Consider the following 18,162-nt stretch of genomic DNA (forward strand, 5'->3'; position numbering starts at 1 on the left):
TGCTAGTCATTTCTGCTTCCATCATTGTCGTCAACCTCCTAGTGGAGCTGGAAGGTGATTCCTGGGATGATCATGTCTTTTCCTTCTACTTCATACCTTTTTTTCTCTACCACCATGGGACTGCTCTACCATAACTGGTAGCAGAGAGCCTCAGGCTAGTTACAGTGCACCAGAATGAGAATGAGGACAGTGCCTTCAAGGAGTGTAACAACATGACCCTCATCCACTTGCTACTTAAAGTCTTTGGGCCCATGAGTGAGAGAAACCTCACCCTGCTTCTGCTGCTGCTACAGGTCATGGGCGGTGCTGTCACCTTCTCCATTCTGACCGGCTGTCCGACTCTTCTGTGTCAGAAGAGTTGATCCACTGCGCTTTGATTCACAGCCTCCAGGGTTTCTAATTCTGGCTGACCCCTTCTGGACCAAGACTGCTTCCCAGCCCAGGCCTCTTTCACCCTTCATTCTCCTCCAGATTGTGACCTCAGCACCTTGTTCCCCTTGTGACTACTGACATCCTGGGACTTTCTTGCCCTCTAAAAACTACTGCTCGGACTCTGCCCATGGCTTTCTTGAATTTGCCACTCTCCTTTTCCATTCTGCTTTGCAGCCTCCTAAGGCAGAATGTTGTAGTTTTTATGCAATTATCCACAACTCTGACACTCAAGGAGTTATGCTGGGCCTGGGAATAGAACCCTGGCTGGGGGTAGGGATACAAGTTCAAAGATGACTTGACATTTGGCTATAAATTATGTATTCTGATTAAGAGCAGACCAGGGGGTCAGGTGCTTTCAGTTGTGACAATAAAATGTTGTATTTCTTATTTTAAAAAGCTTTTTTAAACTTTCTCCCCATTTTTCAAATAAGGCAAAACCACTCAAAGCATTAGTCACATTTGATCTCATTATTAATCTTATGCTTTCTTAATGCTGCATCATTTTCTAGTTTTCAATAATCCTTTTACAATTCGCCCTTTTCTGAGACTTAGAAATAACAGCAATATAGAACTCAAAGCACTGAATTCTTCACAGTTAAATCTAATTTAAATGCACAGAACTTCAAATTTTTACAGTTAAGTGGAAAATTCCACATTGTTTTTGTTTTTGATGAATATGTAAGCTTTTTAAAATCACACAGATAAAATTCCATTATAAATGTATGGATTCAGAACAAAGATATTAAGAGATCTGAAAAAGCCAATGACTAATGTAATATCTTAAGCCAATATATGCAGAGAATGACAAAAAGCTGAAGTCAATTTTTACAATGTGGTTGTGATTTATATACCCGTTTTTGAGTAAAGATGAGCAGTTTTCTCTTTAATAATGAAAGTTGTTTCCATTTCATAGATGGCAATAATTAGCATATAGCTCACTGAAAGATGACTTACAGTGTTAAAATGAGTTAGTTCCTAACGAACACAAAGACATGGCCCTTCATGGAGCACATATACACATGTGCCTGCATGCATATATACACACACACCCCATTAGATTACTTTCCTCTAAGGAAATAATTTTATTTCCCTCATAACTACTATTATAATGTTTACTGCTATTGTTATAAAGCCAGCTCACCCCAAAGTAGAAGATAAAAGGGAGGAACATGTGAGTAAAAGCACAGCTTTTAATACTTCAGCTTAGAACTCTGCCAAGTTCCGCTTTTAGCTTTGCCCCCATTTAACTGATCTCCCACCTTGCAACCCCCAATGTCTTCAAACAGCTATTTCATTGCATGTTTTATGACCGTAAAAAATGAGATCTGTAAACAGACTTGAAATGAATATGGTGACTATATCATACCTGTACAAGTCCGCTTCTGGTTGCTGACATTCTATCACAGCTATAAGAGTGTCCAAATTGGCAACTGTCTGTAATACTGCTGTTTCTGGAACTGCCACATGTGTCTGAAAAAAAAGAAGAGTTAAAGCCCATAGTTCTGAGATCTAAATGGGACCTTAGACATCATTTATTTCAAATCTCTTTTATAAATGAGATCATAGCATTCTGTACTTGAGATCACTAAGCTAGAGAGCAGAAGAGAAGAGAAAGAAGAATGTAAAGTAACAAGCAATAAAAGGAGCTACTGTGATTAACTGTCTACAAAGGCCATTTGCATACAAGGAAATTAAGTCTGTAAGTGTGTTAATAGTCATTACTGCTCAAAGTTTATTGCAAATAAATTTAACAGGGAGAAAAAAGTGAATCAAGTAAAATTTATGATTGTACTGTGAAAACTGAGAAAAATTTAAATGTGCCCCCTATTTAAGAAAGCACCAGTATATTAAAAGATTATAGTTTCTCCAAAGCACTTTTTACTTTTCTTAACTTGACTAAACCATGTGAGGCTAACCTTGAAGTAAAATGTGTACTTTCATGGAGTAATTAACAGTAATTTAAAACATTTCTCCTTTATCGGGTCAAACTTTATTATCTTAACCAAAGGAAAATATCACTATAATCCAGAGACGTTTTGTTCACCAAGAGCCACGCTCAAACATACACATGTACAAACCTTCAGGTTAGTTTCTCCATCCAAACTAGCAGTTGTAACGTGACAAGAACCATCAAGTCGATCTGAGGACAGAAGCACCAAATCTGCAGGGAAACTTTCATCTTTGGCTACTCGAACAATATCACCCACCTATGAAGAATTTTAGGGAAAAGTGAATATACAGATTTTTAAAGGCAGGACATACTTTTATTGGGTTCTAAACAAGTGGTCTACTACAATATTTTAATGTAGGAAAGCAGACTTTAACTAAAATATGATCAGATTAGAATTTTTGTTTTTAAAATATAATTGATTTCTATTATTTATTAAATGCATACCCGAATATTTTTTGATCTAGTTGTTACAAGGCCACCACTTCGAACAACATAAACAGGAGCTCCATTTACTTCATTATCTGAGATATGTCTTAACCAATCTTCATAACCCTGTAAACATCAAAAGAATAAAAAAAGCTCCTCTGAGTATAATTAGAAGATATGTGTGTGTGTGTTAGTCGCTCAGTTGTGTCTCTTTGCGACCCCACGAACTATAGCCCGCCAGGCTTCTCTGTCCATGGAATTCTCCAGGCAAGAATACTGGAGTGGATTGCCATTCCCATCTCCAGAGATACTTTTATCAATTGAGAAAAAGACACATAATTTCCCCAAAACATTTCATTCATTAGAACCATGTTAGACTACTTTGGCATTCATTACTGCTAGAAACACTCTCTTCACTTGGTTTTCATCACACACATGTTCCTGGTTTTCACAGTACCTCTCCAGTTATTTCTTCTCAATTTACTATGGGAGCCTCCTTCTATATCATCTTAATGGGCCCCTTTTTCACCCTTCTCTTACTTACAAGATTTCTTTATCCCTGTGTCTTCAAAAAATTCTGAAATTTCTATCTCCAGCCTGAATCTCTGGACTCTAATAAATGTAAATATCCAACTGTATTCTTAATATCTCCATTTTGATGTCTCATAAATAACATTAAACATTTAAAAACTAAATTGATGATATTATCCTTAAAATCTGCTGCATTTCCAATGTCTCCCATCTTGACAAATGACTCATTTTGGAAAGAGACAGGTTGTAAGTTATTATATTAAACTCACTCCTTTGGCAGATATATTATAAACTCACCAACATCTTTTCAACTTAGTTACAGCATCATATTCCAACTAAATCCACTCTTTATTTGGCCAAATTTATACTGGGAAACCAAGGAAAGAAGTACTGCAACATTTAACACTTTCTTAAAAATATTCAAGAGGTTCATTCATTCATCTATCACATATTTATGTCATGTCAAATATGTGCATAACCTTGTTCTGGTCACTGGTAACAAACTGATAATATAAAACAAAGTCTCTGCCCTCAGAGAACTAAACATTCAAATGAAGGTGACAGACAAACAAATAAGCATTTATTCAATAGAATAGGCAGTGAATGAGAAATGATATAAGCAAAAAGACCAGAGCAGGGAATGAGACAGTGACACAGAGGTCAGGAAAAGCCTAAGGTGTACAAGAGGAAATAGTTGTATTTTCAAGCACAAATTGTTATATATGTGTCTCTGGAGTTCAGAGCATAGTTTCAGGATACATGTAAATTAGAAACCCACTAGACTTGATGAAATCACCAAAGAAAAAATTATATATAAAAAAGAAGCCCAATGGACAAATATTTGTTACTCTGATGCAATAAATGACATCTACAAAACCAAATGAATATGTAATTGTATTAAGTGATCTGGATGCTTACTGACTTACAAAAATCCTAGTCTCCAACAGCAGTGAATAAAGGGAAATCAAACTTACAGCAGTAGCAAGCTATTCAGACACACTAGATTAACTGTTGATTTATAGACTTCCCTTACCTTTATCAAATAAGCAATAAAGACACTACATCTCAGAATTATAAAATGTTTGCCAATTTTGTTTCTATGTCAATTTAAACCTTATCCCTAAATCTTACAAACTGAAAACTTCTCAAACTGGCACATGAAAATTCAAATTAACTCTTTCAAGAGGAAGGGAGCAGTTCTGTATAGTTGAGCTTCTGCCAAGATATTTTGAGAAGTGGTAGCTAATGACGCTTCTAGGAATTTTAAAATTTCTTGTCATGCTTATCCAATAATGCTGTTTTTCTATACCTAGATTTTAATATCAAATCAGATCTAGTTGAAGCTATTCCCTTAGAGTACTACTTTACATAAAAATCAATTTCACAGAGAAAGCTGTAAAAAGTAGGAAAGTACTATACAATTTTTATTCAAAAATGTTCATGCCAGAAGTACATGTTCACTTCTAAACATACCCCCTTCCTTTGAATTATATATCCTTTAAACACTACCAAACTCTACAAAGATGATAACAATCTGTTTCACACATAACTTGGCTTGTACCTAAAAAATGCTTGCTTTTGGATACTTCTTAGGTATGTTAAAGGAACAACATACTTTAATAACTGTAATCATTCCATCAGTCACCAGGTACCTGATGAGAGGCTTACTTCCGTTTAATTTTTACCATACGCAGGCTTCTCTGGTAGCTCAGGGGGTAAAGCGTTCTACCTAATTTTTAGCATATGCAGAGTCAAACAGATTGCTTTTTTTCTTTTATAGTTTTACTTATTCATTTGGCTGTGCTAGGTCTTCCATGGCTGTGCGGCTCTTCTCCAGCCGCAGGGAGCAGGGCCTACTCTCTAGCCAGGAGCTTCTCACTGCAGCGGCTTCTCCTGTTGCAGAGCACAAGCTCCAGGGCACGCAGGCTTCAGCAGCAGTGATTCCTGGGCTCCAGGGCACAGGCTTAGAATTTGCGACACACAGGCTTAGCTGCCCATGGCATGTGGGACCTTTCCAGATCAGGGACTGCCCCATGTCTCCTGATTTGGCAGATGGATTCTTTATCTCTGAGTCACCAGGAAAGCCCTAAATTTGCTTTCTTATGAAAATTACTTTCGCAACAATAAATCTGACTTTGGAGGAGAAATATTAAGTTAACTTCTGAATGACTTGGGAAGCAAGCAAGCAACAGAAAACATTTCATACCTGCTTTATGGCAGTAACTGTTATTACAAAGAACAATGGAAGTCCACTGGTAACTGGACTGGTAGGTGTATCAATCATAAGCTGCATTAAAAAAGAAAGAAGGCAGAGTATTATATTTTATATTGTACATATCACTATTAACATCTAGAATCTCATAATTATTGGGAAATCTGAAAACATTATACAAAATACATGTCATAGTTCAGATGAAAAAGTAACTTGAGAGAGATTATGCAGTGAATGTAGTTTACTTCACAGTTTCACAAGTACACTTTGTTAGCTATTATATGGGGTTAGTAGACTATCTAAATCTATTGCATACCCACAAATATTGCTAGAGTGGACTCAGTTTCTCTGCTTTCTTAACACACAGAGTACTTAAGGTCTTCCTCAGTATTTGTCTTGGAGGGGAGCTACAGCTATTCAGAATTTCAATTCACATTTCTTTGCCCATCCAGAGAAATGCTAAAAAAAAAAAAAATCTGTCAATTTTTATTCTGGGATCCAGAATAAACTCACACTGGAGAGAAAACAAGAAACGGGACTAGGGAAACGGTTTCTTTCTACAAGTGATTTTGTTACAGCTAATAGAACCAGAAGGGTACAACTTGGAAAACGATGCTGCAATTATCTAAATCATATAACTGATGTTTCAATAAACTGCTTTAGAAGAAATATTTGCAGTAATTATATTTGGTTATTTAGAACATGGGTCTAATAATTTATTAATACTGCTTTATTCTGGTTAGGCCAATTAAGTTTGTTCTATTCCACAGACAGGCTGAATTCCTGATCTTAGGCAGTAATTTCACAAATGCATGTTACTTGTATGCAATAAGTATAAATTTCTCGTTTTTTTTGACTAAGCAAGCTGATGGTCTACTGGTTAAAAAAAAAAAAAAAAAAAAAACAAAACCCAGAATTTCTTTTTTTCTGCTCACAAAGAGAAGCAATTAAAAAAAAAAAAAGCTTCCTCAAGCTTTAAAGTGACTACTTCACAAGTTTTTTTTTTTTCTTTTGAAGGTCCAGGTTCTATGGAAAGAAAAGTTCAGAGTTTATTAAAAAAATTCAGTGCCACACTGAAAGAGACTGCTAACGTATCATCAGAAAAGAAAAACCTCTTTGAAGGAAAACAACAATCATTAATTCTAAATCTTGGTTTATACTCAAGTTTCATACTGTTCTCTTGATATTCTGATATTAGGGAACAAAAAAGCACAATGTGAAAAATTAAAAACTAAAGAGCTTAAATTGAATATAGATTTAGTTTAAGAAAATGGCCTCCTGGATAAAAATCTATATTCATGAAGATCCTCAGAAATTATAATAAAAACTTTTAAAATAAAAGTAAAATCTATAAATTAAAAAAAAGAAAAACCAAAGGAAGATAAATTTTGTACAAAGATGGTTCCATAGGCAGAAATGTGCCAAAAACAAGCGCTGTATGTTAAAAGCCATAATATTTATTTTCTGAGGCAGAACATCTGAAAGGATGATGCTATTTTCTTGGCTTTAATTATGATTACCAGCACTATAACACATAAGTGATAAAACAAAATACAACTGATCTTAAAATTCACTGGCCATTCTTCAGACCTCTTGATGTGATTTACATTACTATATTCACTGAATACAATGGGGAAGCTCTGCAGAAAAAAAAAAGGGTCCCATAGTCACATGGTTTAGAATGTAATGTTAACTTTTCCTTGAAGATATTTGTTTAGCATTCATGTCTATCATCTTAACAATTTACAGAATGATAAAGCTTACCTGAACCAAAAATATAATAAGAAAATAAAAGTTTGCCACTCTTCTGAATTGTTCAAATAAATTTTTTGGAACAAAATTCCACATAGTATACTAAAAAACACAAAAAACAAAAAGATAAGTTAATATTTTAAAGTAATATGTACTATATACAAATAATAAGAAAACTTGTACACATCAGATATACCAAGCCCTTACACAAATTCATGTAACTCAATGCTACAAAAACTATCCGGCTTTTAGAGTTTCAGGGCTTTTATTCTACCTTTTACCTGAGCTTTTATTCTACTTTTTACCTTTTACTATTTATTGGCGATTTTAGTATAATTTTAAAAAAGAGATAAAGCAATCTATCAATTTTGCTATTAAATTCCTAGTTTTTTTAGAAGTTGGAGATGGCCTATCTAAAATAATATTTTAATATTTTGGATTTTGGATTTTGATTACACAAAACTAAACCTAATGTTGAAAGATGAATTAAGGGACTTCCCTGGTGGTCCAGTGGCTAACACTCCACGTTTCCAATGCAAGAGATCTGCGTTCGATTTCTGGTCAGGGAATTAGAACCCATATGCTGCAACTAAGAGTTCATGTGCCACAACTAGGACCCAGGGCAGCCAAATAAATAAAAATAAATTTAAAGATGGTTAAGAGTTGATAAAAATGCTAACACTGGATTCAGTTTACTTTATAAATATTTTCTTTAGGTTTTGTCAGAAACAGAGGAGACAGTGTAATTCTTCAATTACTCCTCGGTAAGCATGGGATATGAAATGCGAAAAAGATGGAAAATTACTTTAGTTAAGTGATCACTGGTATAACCATGAAGAAAATCTCATAAAGGACATGAAAATCTGTCACAATGTCTATTTTCACAGTGAGATAGTAGAGTATAACAGTTATAAACATTGATGGTAAAAGGTTAACAATTTTTGTGATCTAAACCCTAATTCATGGTCACCGAAGGACCTTGGATCTTATCTCTCTGTACCGCATTCTATGCTCCATAAAATGAGGACAATTTTAACAATCATACTGTACAGGCTGCTACAAAGATTAAATGAGCTGATATATAGTGCTAAGTGAAGTCGATCAGTCGTGTCCGACTCTCAGTGACCCTGTGGACTGTAGCCTACCAGGCTCCTCCGTCCATGGGATTCTCCAGGCAAGAATACTGGAGTGGGTTGCCATTTCCTTCTCCAGGGGATCTGCCGGACCCAGGGATCGAACCCTTGTCTCCCGCACTGTAGGCAGACACTTTAACCTCTGGCTCAGACAATAAAGCGTCTGCCTACAATGCGGGAGAACCGGGGTCGCAGAGTCGGATGTGACTGAGCAACTTCACTTTTCTTTTTTTTCCATTTATTTTTATTAGTTGGAGGCTAATTACTTTACAATATTGAAGTGGGTTTTGTCATACATTGACATGAATCAGCCATGGAATTACATGTATTCCCCATCCCGATCCCCCCTCCCTCCTCCCTCTCCACCTGATTCCTCTGCTTTTCATAGTGCTAAGGACAGAACCTAGCTCATACTAATTGCTGTGTCTATTGCTATATTATTAATCAGTTTATAAGAGGAACAAAGATAACAAGTTTAAATAGAGGGGATTAACAACAATACTTGTATCAACAGCTATATTCCAAGATAAAGTAAAGAAGTAATATACAAAGAATTCAACAAGAAAGAAAAATTTAATGAATGAGGTTACATTCAACATGGGGCTTTAAGGAAGGAACACTCACAATCTGAAAACTGGGGGCAAACAGAGGGAGAACATTTCAGGAAGGAAAGAAAGAATGAACAAAGGCAGAGAGGAGGGAAGTTCATCATGGCTTTGTGACAGAAGATAATGAAGTCTGAAAGAGTCTAGGGAAATAATAGGAGAGTAGAAAGGTAGTAAAAGGGAACATTAAGAAGTCAGGCTCAACTATGGTCAAGAAAAAAACAGACACTGCCTATATAAATATCTGGGCTTCCCTGATGGCTCAGCGGTAAAGAATCTGCTTGCCACTGCAGGAGATGCGGATTCAATCATGGGTCGGGAAGATCCCATGGAGGAGAGCATGGCAACCCACTCCAGTATTCTTGCCTGGGAAATCCCATGGGCGGAGAAGCCTGGAGGGCTATAGTCCAAAAGGTTGCAAAGAATCAGACATGACTGAACATGCATACATTGCATAAAAATGTCTCCATTCTTGAAATTATGGTTAAAAAACATGAAATCTACATTCTCTGCAAAAATATACAGCCTATGTTCTTAAAAACTGAGATTATCAGAACAAAATCATAGCAAAGCCAAGGTGGTAGGGAAGTTAATTTGTGGAATAGCAGGTAATCTGGTTTGGAAGTTTAGAAAAGCAGTAGTGGAATAATAATAGAGGAGAAATGAGAAAGACAGTCTTCATTTATGTGAAAAAAGGCAACATTTATTTAAAATTCTACACTTTTGAAACCTGGTCAAAAACACTAAACCTAATACTACTACATTTGATTGAATATCAAAATATTCATATAAAGATATTTAATCTCAGAAGTTTTCCAGGACACTCAGTTTCAAGTATCAGCAGACTGTGAACTCCTCAGTTCAGTTCAGTTGCTCAGTCGTGTCTGACTCTTTGTCACCCCATGGACTGCAGCATGCCAGGCCTCCCTGTCCATCACCAACTCCTGGAGTCTACTCAACTTGTCCATTGAGTTGGTGATGCCATCCAACCATCTCATCTTCTGTCCTCCTCTTCCCCCCTACCCCCGATGCCTTCAATCTTTTCCAGCATCAGGGTCTTTCCCAATGAGTCAGTTCTTCCCATCAGGTGGCCAAAGTATTGGAGTTTCAGCCTCAGTATCAGTCCTTCCAATGAATATTCAGGACTGATTTCCTTTAGGATGGACTGGTTGGATTTCCTTGCTGTCCAAGGGACTCTCAAGAGTCTTCTTCAACACCACAGTTCAAAAGCATCAATTCTTCAGCGCTCAGCTTTCTTTATAGTCCAACTCTCACATCCACACATGACTACTGAAAAAACCATAGCATTGACTAGACAATTACTTTGTTGGAAAAGTAATGTCTCTGCTTCTTAATATGCTGTCTAGGTTGGTCCTAACTTTTCTTCTAAGGAATAAGCGTCTTTTAATTTCATGGCTGCAGTCACCATCTGCAGTGATTTTGGAGTCCAAAAAAATAAAGTCTGACACTGTTTCTCCATCTATTTGCCATGAAGTGATGGGATCAGATGCCATGATCTTAGCTCTCTGAATGTTGAGCTTTAAGCCAACTTTTTCACTCTCCTCTTTCCCTTTCATCAAGAGGCTCTTTAGTTCTTCTTCACTTTCTGCCATAAGGGTGGTGTCATCTGCATATCTGAGGTTATTGATATTTCTCCCGGCAGTCTTGATTCTAGCTTGTGTTTCATCCAGACCAGCGTTTCTCATGATATACTCTGCATATAAGTTGAATAAGCAGGGTGACAACATACAGCCTTGATGTATCCCTTTTCCTATTTGGAACCAGGCTGTTGTTACATGTCCAGTTCTAACTATTGCTTCTGGACCTGCGTACAGATATCTCAAGAGGCACGTCAAGTTGTCTGGTATTCCGATCTCTTTAAGAATTTTCCACAGTTTGTTTTGATCCACACAGTCAAAGGCTTTAGTCAAAGGGATAGTCAATAAATCAGAAATAGATGTTTTTCTGGAACTCTCTTGCTTTTTTGATGATCCAACGGATGTTGACAATTTGATCTCTGGTTCCTCTGCCTTTTCGAAAACTTAGTTTGAACATCTGGAATTCACAGTTCATGTACTATTGAAGCCTGGCTTGGAAAATTTTGAGCATCACTTTGCTAGCATGTGAGATGAGTCCAACTGTGTGGTAGTTTGAGCATTCTTTGGCATTGTCTCTCTCTGGGATTGGAATGAAAACTGACCTTTTCCAGTCCTGTGGCCACTGCTGAGTTTTCCAAATTTGCTGGCATATTGAGTGCAGCACTTTCACAGCATCATCTTTTAGGATTTGATAATAGCTCAACTGGAATTCTATCACCTCGACTAGCTTTGTTCGTAGTGATGCTTCCTAACAACCACTTGACTTCACACTCCAGGATGTCTGGCTCTAGGTGAGTGATCACACCATCATGATTATCTAGATAGTGAAGATCTTTTTGTATAGTTCTTCTGTGTATTCTTGCCACCTCTTCTTAATATTTTCTGCTTCTGTTAGGTCCATACCATTTCTATCCTTTATTGTGCCCATCTTTGCATGAAATGTTCCCTTGGTATCTCTAATTTTCTTGAAGAGATCTCTAGTCTTTTCTATTCTATTGTTTTCCTCTATTTTTTTGCACTGATCACTGAGGAAGGCTTTCTTATCTCTCCTTGCTATTCTTGGGAACTCTGCATTCAAATGGGTATATTTTTTCTTTTCTCCTTTGCTTTTTGCTTCTCTTCTTTTCACAGCTATTTGTAAGGTCTCCTCAGGCAGCCATTTTGCTTTTTTGCATTTCTTTTTCTTGGGGATGGTCTTGATCCCTGTCTCCTGTACAATGTCACAAACTCTCCGTCCATAGTTCATCAGGCACCTGTCTATCAAATCTAGTCCCTTATCTATTTCTCACTTCCACTGTATAATCATAAAGTATTTGATTTAGGTCATACCTGAATGGTGCTAGTGGTTTTCCCTACTTTCTTCAATTTAAGTGAACTCCTAGCAGATAAGAATTATGAAAACTAGATTAAAATGAACTATTTAAAATCTTGGAACATGTCCAAAATATAGATAGAAAAGTGAAGAGAGTTTAATTTCAAAAAAATTACAAATGGAAGGTGTATGAATTATAAGCAATAGCCTCTTAGCCTGGAGATACTATCCAGCTTGTATAGCTATGGCAGCCAAAGGGTGGGGAAAACTACTCCCTTATCAACAAAATACAACAGATTTAGAGCTCAGGATTAGAAAAGCAGCTGGAAACTTAAGGGGAAAATACTAGTAGTGAAACCATCCAAGGAAAATGACCCGAATTCAGAACATAAACTACCCAAACCTATAGTGACAACTGAAATAAGCACTAAAAAGGAAATGAACACAGATACTGACACTTGCAACAAAGATCGATCTCAACAGTACTGTGTTAAGTGAAAAGAAATCAGACACAAGACTCCCACCGTATCCATTATTTATATGACATTCTAGAAGAGACAAAACTATAGCTACAGAAAGCAGATCAGTTGCTATTGTTGGAAGTGAAGAGAAGGGAGAATGGCCACCAACTTTTTGGAGTGACAAATGTATTCTGTATCTTAATGACAATGGTCATATGCTATACATTTGTCAAAATTCATCAAATTAGTAAACTGTATTGTATATAAACTATATTTCATGTTTAAAAAAATTTTTTTTCAAGAAGGACTTTTATTTCTTCAATCACTTACTAAGAACTATGTCATTAATCTAAAGTTCCTCTATTATCTTGACTTCCCTGGTAGCTCGGATGGTAGAGAATTTGCCTGCAATGCAGGAGACTTGGGTTTGATCCCTGGATCGAGAAGATTCCCTGGAGAAGGAAATGGCAACCCACTCCAGTATTTGTGCCTAGGAAATTCCATGGACAGAGGAGCCTGGCAGGCTGCAGTTCGTGGGCTCACAGAGTGGGCATGACTGACTAACAAAAACACACATGCTCAAAGATGCCTGGGAGGACTCCTGAGAGCCCCTTGAACAGCAAGGAGATCAAGCCAGTCGATCTTAAGGGAAATAAACATTGCTGATTTGGAAGGACTGATGCTGAAGCTGAAACTCCAGTATTTTGGTCATCTGATGTGAACAGCTGACTCATTGGAAAAGTCCCCGATGCTGGGAAAGATTGAGGGCAGAAGGCAAAGAGGGTGTCAGAGGATGAAATAGCTGGATGGCATCACCAATGCAATGGACATGAACTTGGGCAAACGGCGAGGGACAGAGAGGCCTGGAGTGCTGCACTCCATGGGGTAGCGAAGAGTCAGACACAACTGGGTGACTGAACAACAACAATGCTTAAAGAACTTTACCCTCAGTTTCTGACTCACATCCTCTGTAACTGCACTGTCCAATAAGGGAGCCACTAGTCCCATGTGGCTACTGACAATTTAAAATAAATTAAAATTAAAAATTAACTTCCTCAATTACATACTATATTTCAAGGCCTAAACAGCCCTAGTGGCTAATCGTTACCATATTAGACAGCAAGGAAAACATGTCCGTCATGACATGACAGCATTATTCTATAGTCTTCAGCTTCAAAACAGAATAAGACAGCTTCAAAATGCCACAGGAAAAAAATGAATCAAGGAAAAATATGTAAGAATGAGTAGGTTCTTTTGTACTATAAAATGTTTATAGAAGAATGATAAAATTGGAGGAAGTCAGGCTTTAAAGTCACATAGAACTGAGTTCAAACTCCAAACTCATCCCTGGGTAAATTATTTTCCAGCACTTCAATTGGAGAAACTGATACAAAATGAGTATAACAGCACTCATTAAACATATCTCAAAGTTGTTGTAAGGATTAAATAGCATAAGAAGTACCTAATATAGTGCCTGGCATATGGTATAAATATCAGTTCCTTAGTTTAACTGCTTCCTTAGTTTAATTCGTTCCTTAATTAGTTCCTTAGTTTAAACTAAGGGTACCTTTTGGAACGTTGGCTATCTGACATTAGGAACCAGCAACTCTTTTTATTTTACAGTTCACAATTTTGGTTAAGATAAATCTACCAACCACCATTTCCTTGAATTTTTAAGGATATAAATGTATACTACACAAACAAATCACTTTTTAAAGCAAAATAGTACATAACCACAGTTTTAATAATAGAAGTGTTAATTCTTACCTTAGATGAAATGATCCGGTTATCTATAAATTTCTGAGGTGTATAATGGCCATACTGAGGAAACCTGTTGGCTATATAAATAGTTCTTGTGTCACTTTGATGTGGTGGGTCAAAACCCTAAGGCAAAGCAAAAGAAAAATAATTGTCAGCAAAGTTAGTTGTCATGATTCTTTACTGGTGGTACTTTTTTTTACTTTTTAATTGATCATATTATACCTATTACTTGCCTTGAACTGCATATAGGGTTAATCTATTTAAGCCATTTCTTTTTCTTTCAAAGTAAGTGAAAGTTGCTCAGTCATGTCCAACTCTTTGCGACTCCATGGACTATACAGTCCATGGAACGCTCCAGGCCAGAATACTGGAGTGGGTAGTCTTTCTCAGAACCAGGGGATCTTTCCAACCCAGGGATCAAACCCAGGTCTCCTGCATTGCAGGAGGATTTTTTTTACCAGCTGGGCCAACAGGGAAGCCCCTTTCAAAGTAAACAGGTACATTTTCTTTAGATATAAACTAACTAGGTAATAACCTCTGGTAATGAAAAATAGTCCATTCTTTGTCAGAGATGCAACCACAAGAAAAAATAATCATACAGAAGAGCTACAGAAGTTTGTGAAGGCTTCTTTCCTTCTCTTTCATTCCTGGGGTTCCTTGCTTTTCTCTTTCTTACTTCCGTGCTTTTCTCTTTTCCTAGTCTTTTTCTGATTCCTAGTCAGTAATATGGAAGCCCAGCGTAACTAAGGCCTAGTCAGCACCTACCATGTCTGATGACAGAGGCTTACATTTTATTTTATACCCAGATCAACTCGGTTTCAAAGAGCTTTGTTCCCAGAGAACTTAAAAATGCATTGTATAGCCCAGATTCATTCCATACAAGCATTTCTTTGTGCTAGTTACATTATCAATCAACTCTCTGACATGTGGATATATTAATGTTACAATTCTGGCTTCAAATTTAGAAGACATTCAATTAAGGTACATTTAGTAATCATCTCCAGTGGAAAGGTTTGCCGTAGTGACAAGAATACTGATACTTCATTCCTACAATATTACACTCTTTTCCAAATTGACAAGTAAATCTTTTTATTTTTAAAAAATTTATTTATTTTTTAATTGAAGGATAATTGCTTTACAAAATTTTGTTGTTTGTCAAACCTGAACATGAATCAGCCACAGGCATACCTATGTCCCCTCGCTCTTGAACCTCCCTCCCATCTCCCTCCCCATCCCACCTCTCGAGGTTGATACAGAGCCCCTGTCTGAGTTCCCTGAGACATATGGCAAATTCCCATTAGCTATCTATTCTACATATGGTAATGTAAGTTTCCATGTTACTGTCTCCACATATTTCACCCTCTTCTCCCCTCTCCCCATGTCCATAAGTCTTGTTCTCTATGTCTGTTTCTCCACTGACGCCCTGCAAACAAATTCTTTGGTACCATCTTTCTAGATTCTGAATATATGCGTTAGTATATGATATTTATCTTTCTCTGACTTACTTCACCCTGTATAATAAGCTCCAGGTTTTTCTACCTCTTTAGAACTGACTCAAATGCCTTCCTTTTTATGGCTGAGTAATATCCCATTGTGTGTATGTACAACAACTTCTTTATCCATTCATCTGTTGATGGACATCTAGGTTGCTTCCATGTTCTAGCTATTGTACATAGTGCTGCAATGAACAAAGGGACACATGTGTCTTTCTCAATTTTGATTTCCTCAGGGTATATGCCTACGAGTGGGGCTGCTGGGTCATATGGTGGTTTTATTCCTAGTTTTTTAAGGAAACTCCATATCATCCTTCCATAGTAGCTGTATCAATTTACATTCCCACCAACAGTGCAAGAGCGTTCCCTTTTCTCCACACCCTCTTCAGCATTTATTGTTTGTAGACTTTTTGATGGTGGCCATTGTGACTGGTGTAAGGTGAAATCTCATTGCAGCTTTGATTTGCATTTCTCTAATAATGAGTGATACTGAGCATCTTTTCATGTGTTTGTTAGCTATCTGTATGTCTTCTTTGGAGAAATGTCTGTTTAGGTCTTTTTCCCACTTTCTGATTGGGCTGTTTGCTTTTCTGGTATTGAGTTGTATGAACTGCTTGTATATTTTGGAAATTAATCCTTTGTCAGTTGTTTCATTTGCTATTATTTTCTCCCATTCTGAGGGTTGTGTTTCACCTTGCTTATAGTTTCCTTTGTTGTGCAAAAGCTTTTAAGTTTAATTAGGTCCCACTTGTTTACTTTTGTTTTTATTCCCATTACTCTAGGAGGTAGGTTATAGAGGGTCTTGGTTTGATTTATGTTATTGAGTGTTCTGCCTATGTTTTCCTCTAAGAGTTTTATAGTTTCTGGTCTTACACTTAGGTCTTTAATCCATTTTGATTTTATCTTTGTGTATGGTGTTAGAAAGTGTTCTAATTTCATTCTTTTACATGTAGCTGTCCAGTTTTCCCAGCACCATTTATTGAAGAGGTTGTCTTTGCCCCATTATATATTCTTGCCTCCTTTGTCAAAAATAAGGTACCCACAGGTGCATGGGTTTATTTCTGGGCTTTCTATCTTGTTCCATTGGTCTATATTTCCGTTTTTGCAGAATGGCAAGTAAATCTTCAAGACTTCTTTGATTGGGGAACCCTTGACAGGTTGAAGTGAAAGTCGCTCAGTTGTGTCCGACTCTTCACAACCCCACGGACTGTAGCCCACCAGGCTCCTCTGTCCATGGAATTTTCCAGGCAAGAATACTGGAGGGGGTTGTCATTTCCTTCTCCAGGGATCTTCCCAACCCAGGGATCAAACCCAGGTCTCCCACATTGCAGGCGGTCTTTACTGTCTGAGCCACCAGGGAAGCACTCACAGGTTGAAAGCAATCACCAAACACAAGACCTTTTTTGGTTCTAACAAGCAACGATTCAAATTTTGTTAGATTTACATGTTTTTCATGATGGTCAAGGGCTATTTACTAGTACTATGATGTTATTAAGAGATCAATTAAACTTGGTATTCATAAACTACAATGATCTACTTTTATAAACTAAGTGCTCTTAAGCGAGTAATCTCCTAAGTCATGTGGCTGCCTTCCCATGCTTGGCAGCCCTGTAAAATCTCCATTAGGGACAGACGTACACAGGATAGTACAGATTCCCATACTACCTAGAGGGATACTTTGTTTAGCACATTAGAATATTAGCAGTGCTATGTTTAGGTTTCAACGGTTGTTGTTCATGGTTTTAAATAATTTATTTTGTGATTGTAGAAACAGCTAGCACACAATGGTGCAAATTAAATGTATTTGTATGCACCATTAAAAAATGAAGTTTTATTTTCTTTGTTATGCTATTTAAAGTGATGACCACACTTTTGGATGTGAATGTGCCATTACGTATATGATTTCAAAATCAGTTTAAGGATAAAATGTGGCACATATTTATTTTCCTCATTAATTTTCTTCTAAACATTTCATAATTGTGCCCTGTAGTAATTCATGGGAGAAAAAGGCAGGTTTCAAAATCAGAATTGGAACTCACTGCCCAATCTGGAATATCATAATCATTTAAAAGATATATACTATTTATTCAATCAACAACTATCTACTGAATTTAAGCACTATGTTAACCCATGAAGGACAATATGATTTATTAAATATGCAAGCAAATCATAACATGCTCCAACTCAATAAATAGATGAACAAACAGTCTGAATGCTACTGCTGTAGTCTATGACTGTTTCTCAAAGAGGGTCCACCAGAAGTTTTTCTATACGGTACATAAAACAAGAAGAGACACACACAGATAACTGAAGCACTACACTCCATGGAACATACTCATTCTGTAATCATGTTAACCTAAACCCTAAGTTATACACCATGCATGTAAAGCTTCTGAGATAAAAGAAAAAAAGAGCAAATCCGAGGGCTTGAAAGAATATATAAATCTTTAAGATGTCAAGACAACTGAGACTGAGAACCACGGACACAAAATTCT

General features: G+C 36.8%; 1 protein-coding gene across 7 annotated transcripts in view; it reads right to left on the reverse strand.

The window, feature by feature from the left end:
* Positions 1-18,162, reverse strand: part of ATP11B (ATPase phospholipid transporting 11B (putative)) — a 113,209-nt gene that overhangs the window by 75,276 nt on the left and 19,771 nt on the right. For 6 of the 7 annotated variants that reach the window (XM_020879895.2, XM_020879894.2, XM_020879900.2 and 3 more), the window contains exons 2-7: positions 14,181-14,297; positions 7,317-7,406; positions 5,547-5,627; positions 2,828-2,935; positions 2,511-2,639; positions 1,799-1,902 (exon numbers count right to left, since the gene is read on the reverse strand). In XM_020879895.2, the coding sequence (XP_020735554.2) occupies positions 1,799-1,902; positions 2,511-2,639; positions 2,828-2,935; positions 5,547-5,627; positions 7,317-7,406; positions 14,181-14,297 (629 nt within the window). Of the gene's footprint in view, positions 1-1,798; positions 1,903-2,510; positions 2,640-2,827; positions 2,936-5,546; positions 5,628-5,868; positions 6,012-7,316; positions 7,407-14,180; positions 14,298-18,162 lie in introns of those variants that run through there. The other variant, XM_020879901.2, reaches the window with a different exon arrangement.

This window comes from Odocoileus virginianus, chromosome 4 (genome assembly GCF_023699985.2).
Source record: "Odocoileus virginianus isolate 20LAN1187 ecotype Illinois chromosome 4, Ovbor_1.2, whole genome shotgun sequence".
In the NCBI taxonomy this organism is placed as follows: domain Eukaryota; kingdom Metazoa; phylum Chordata; class Mammalia; order Artiodactyla; family Cervidae; genus Odocoileus; species Odocoileus virginianus.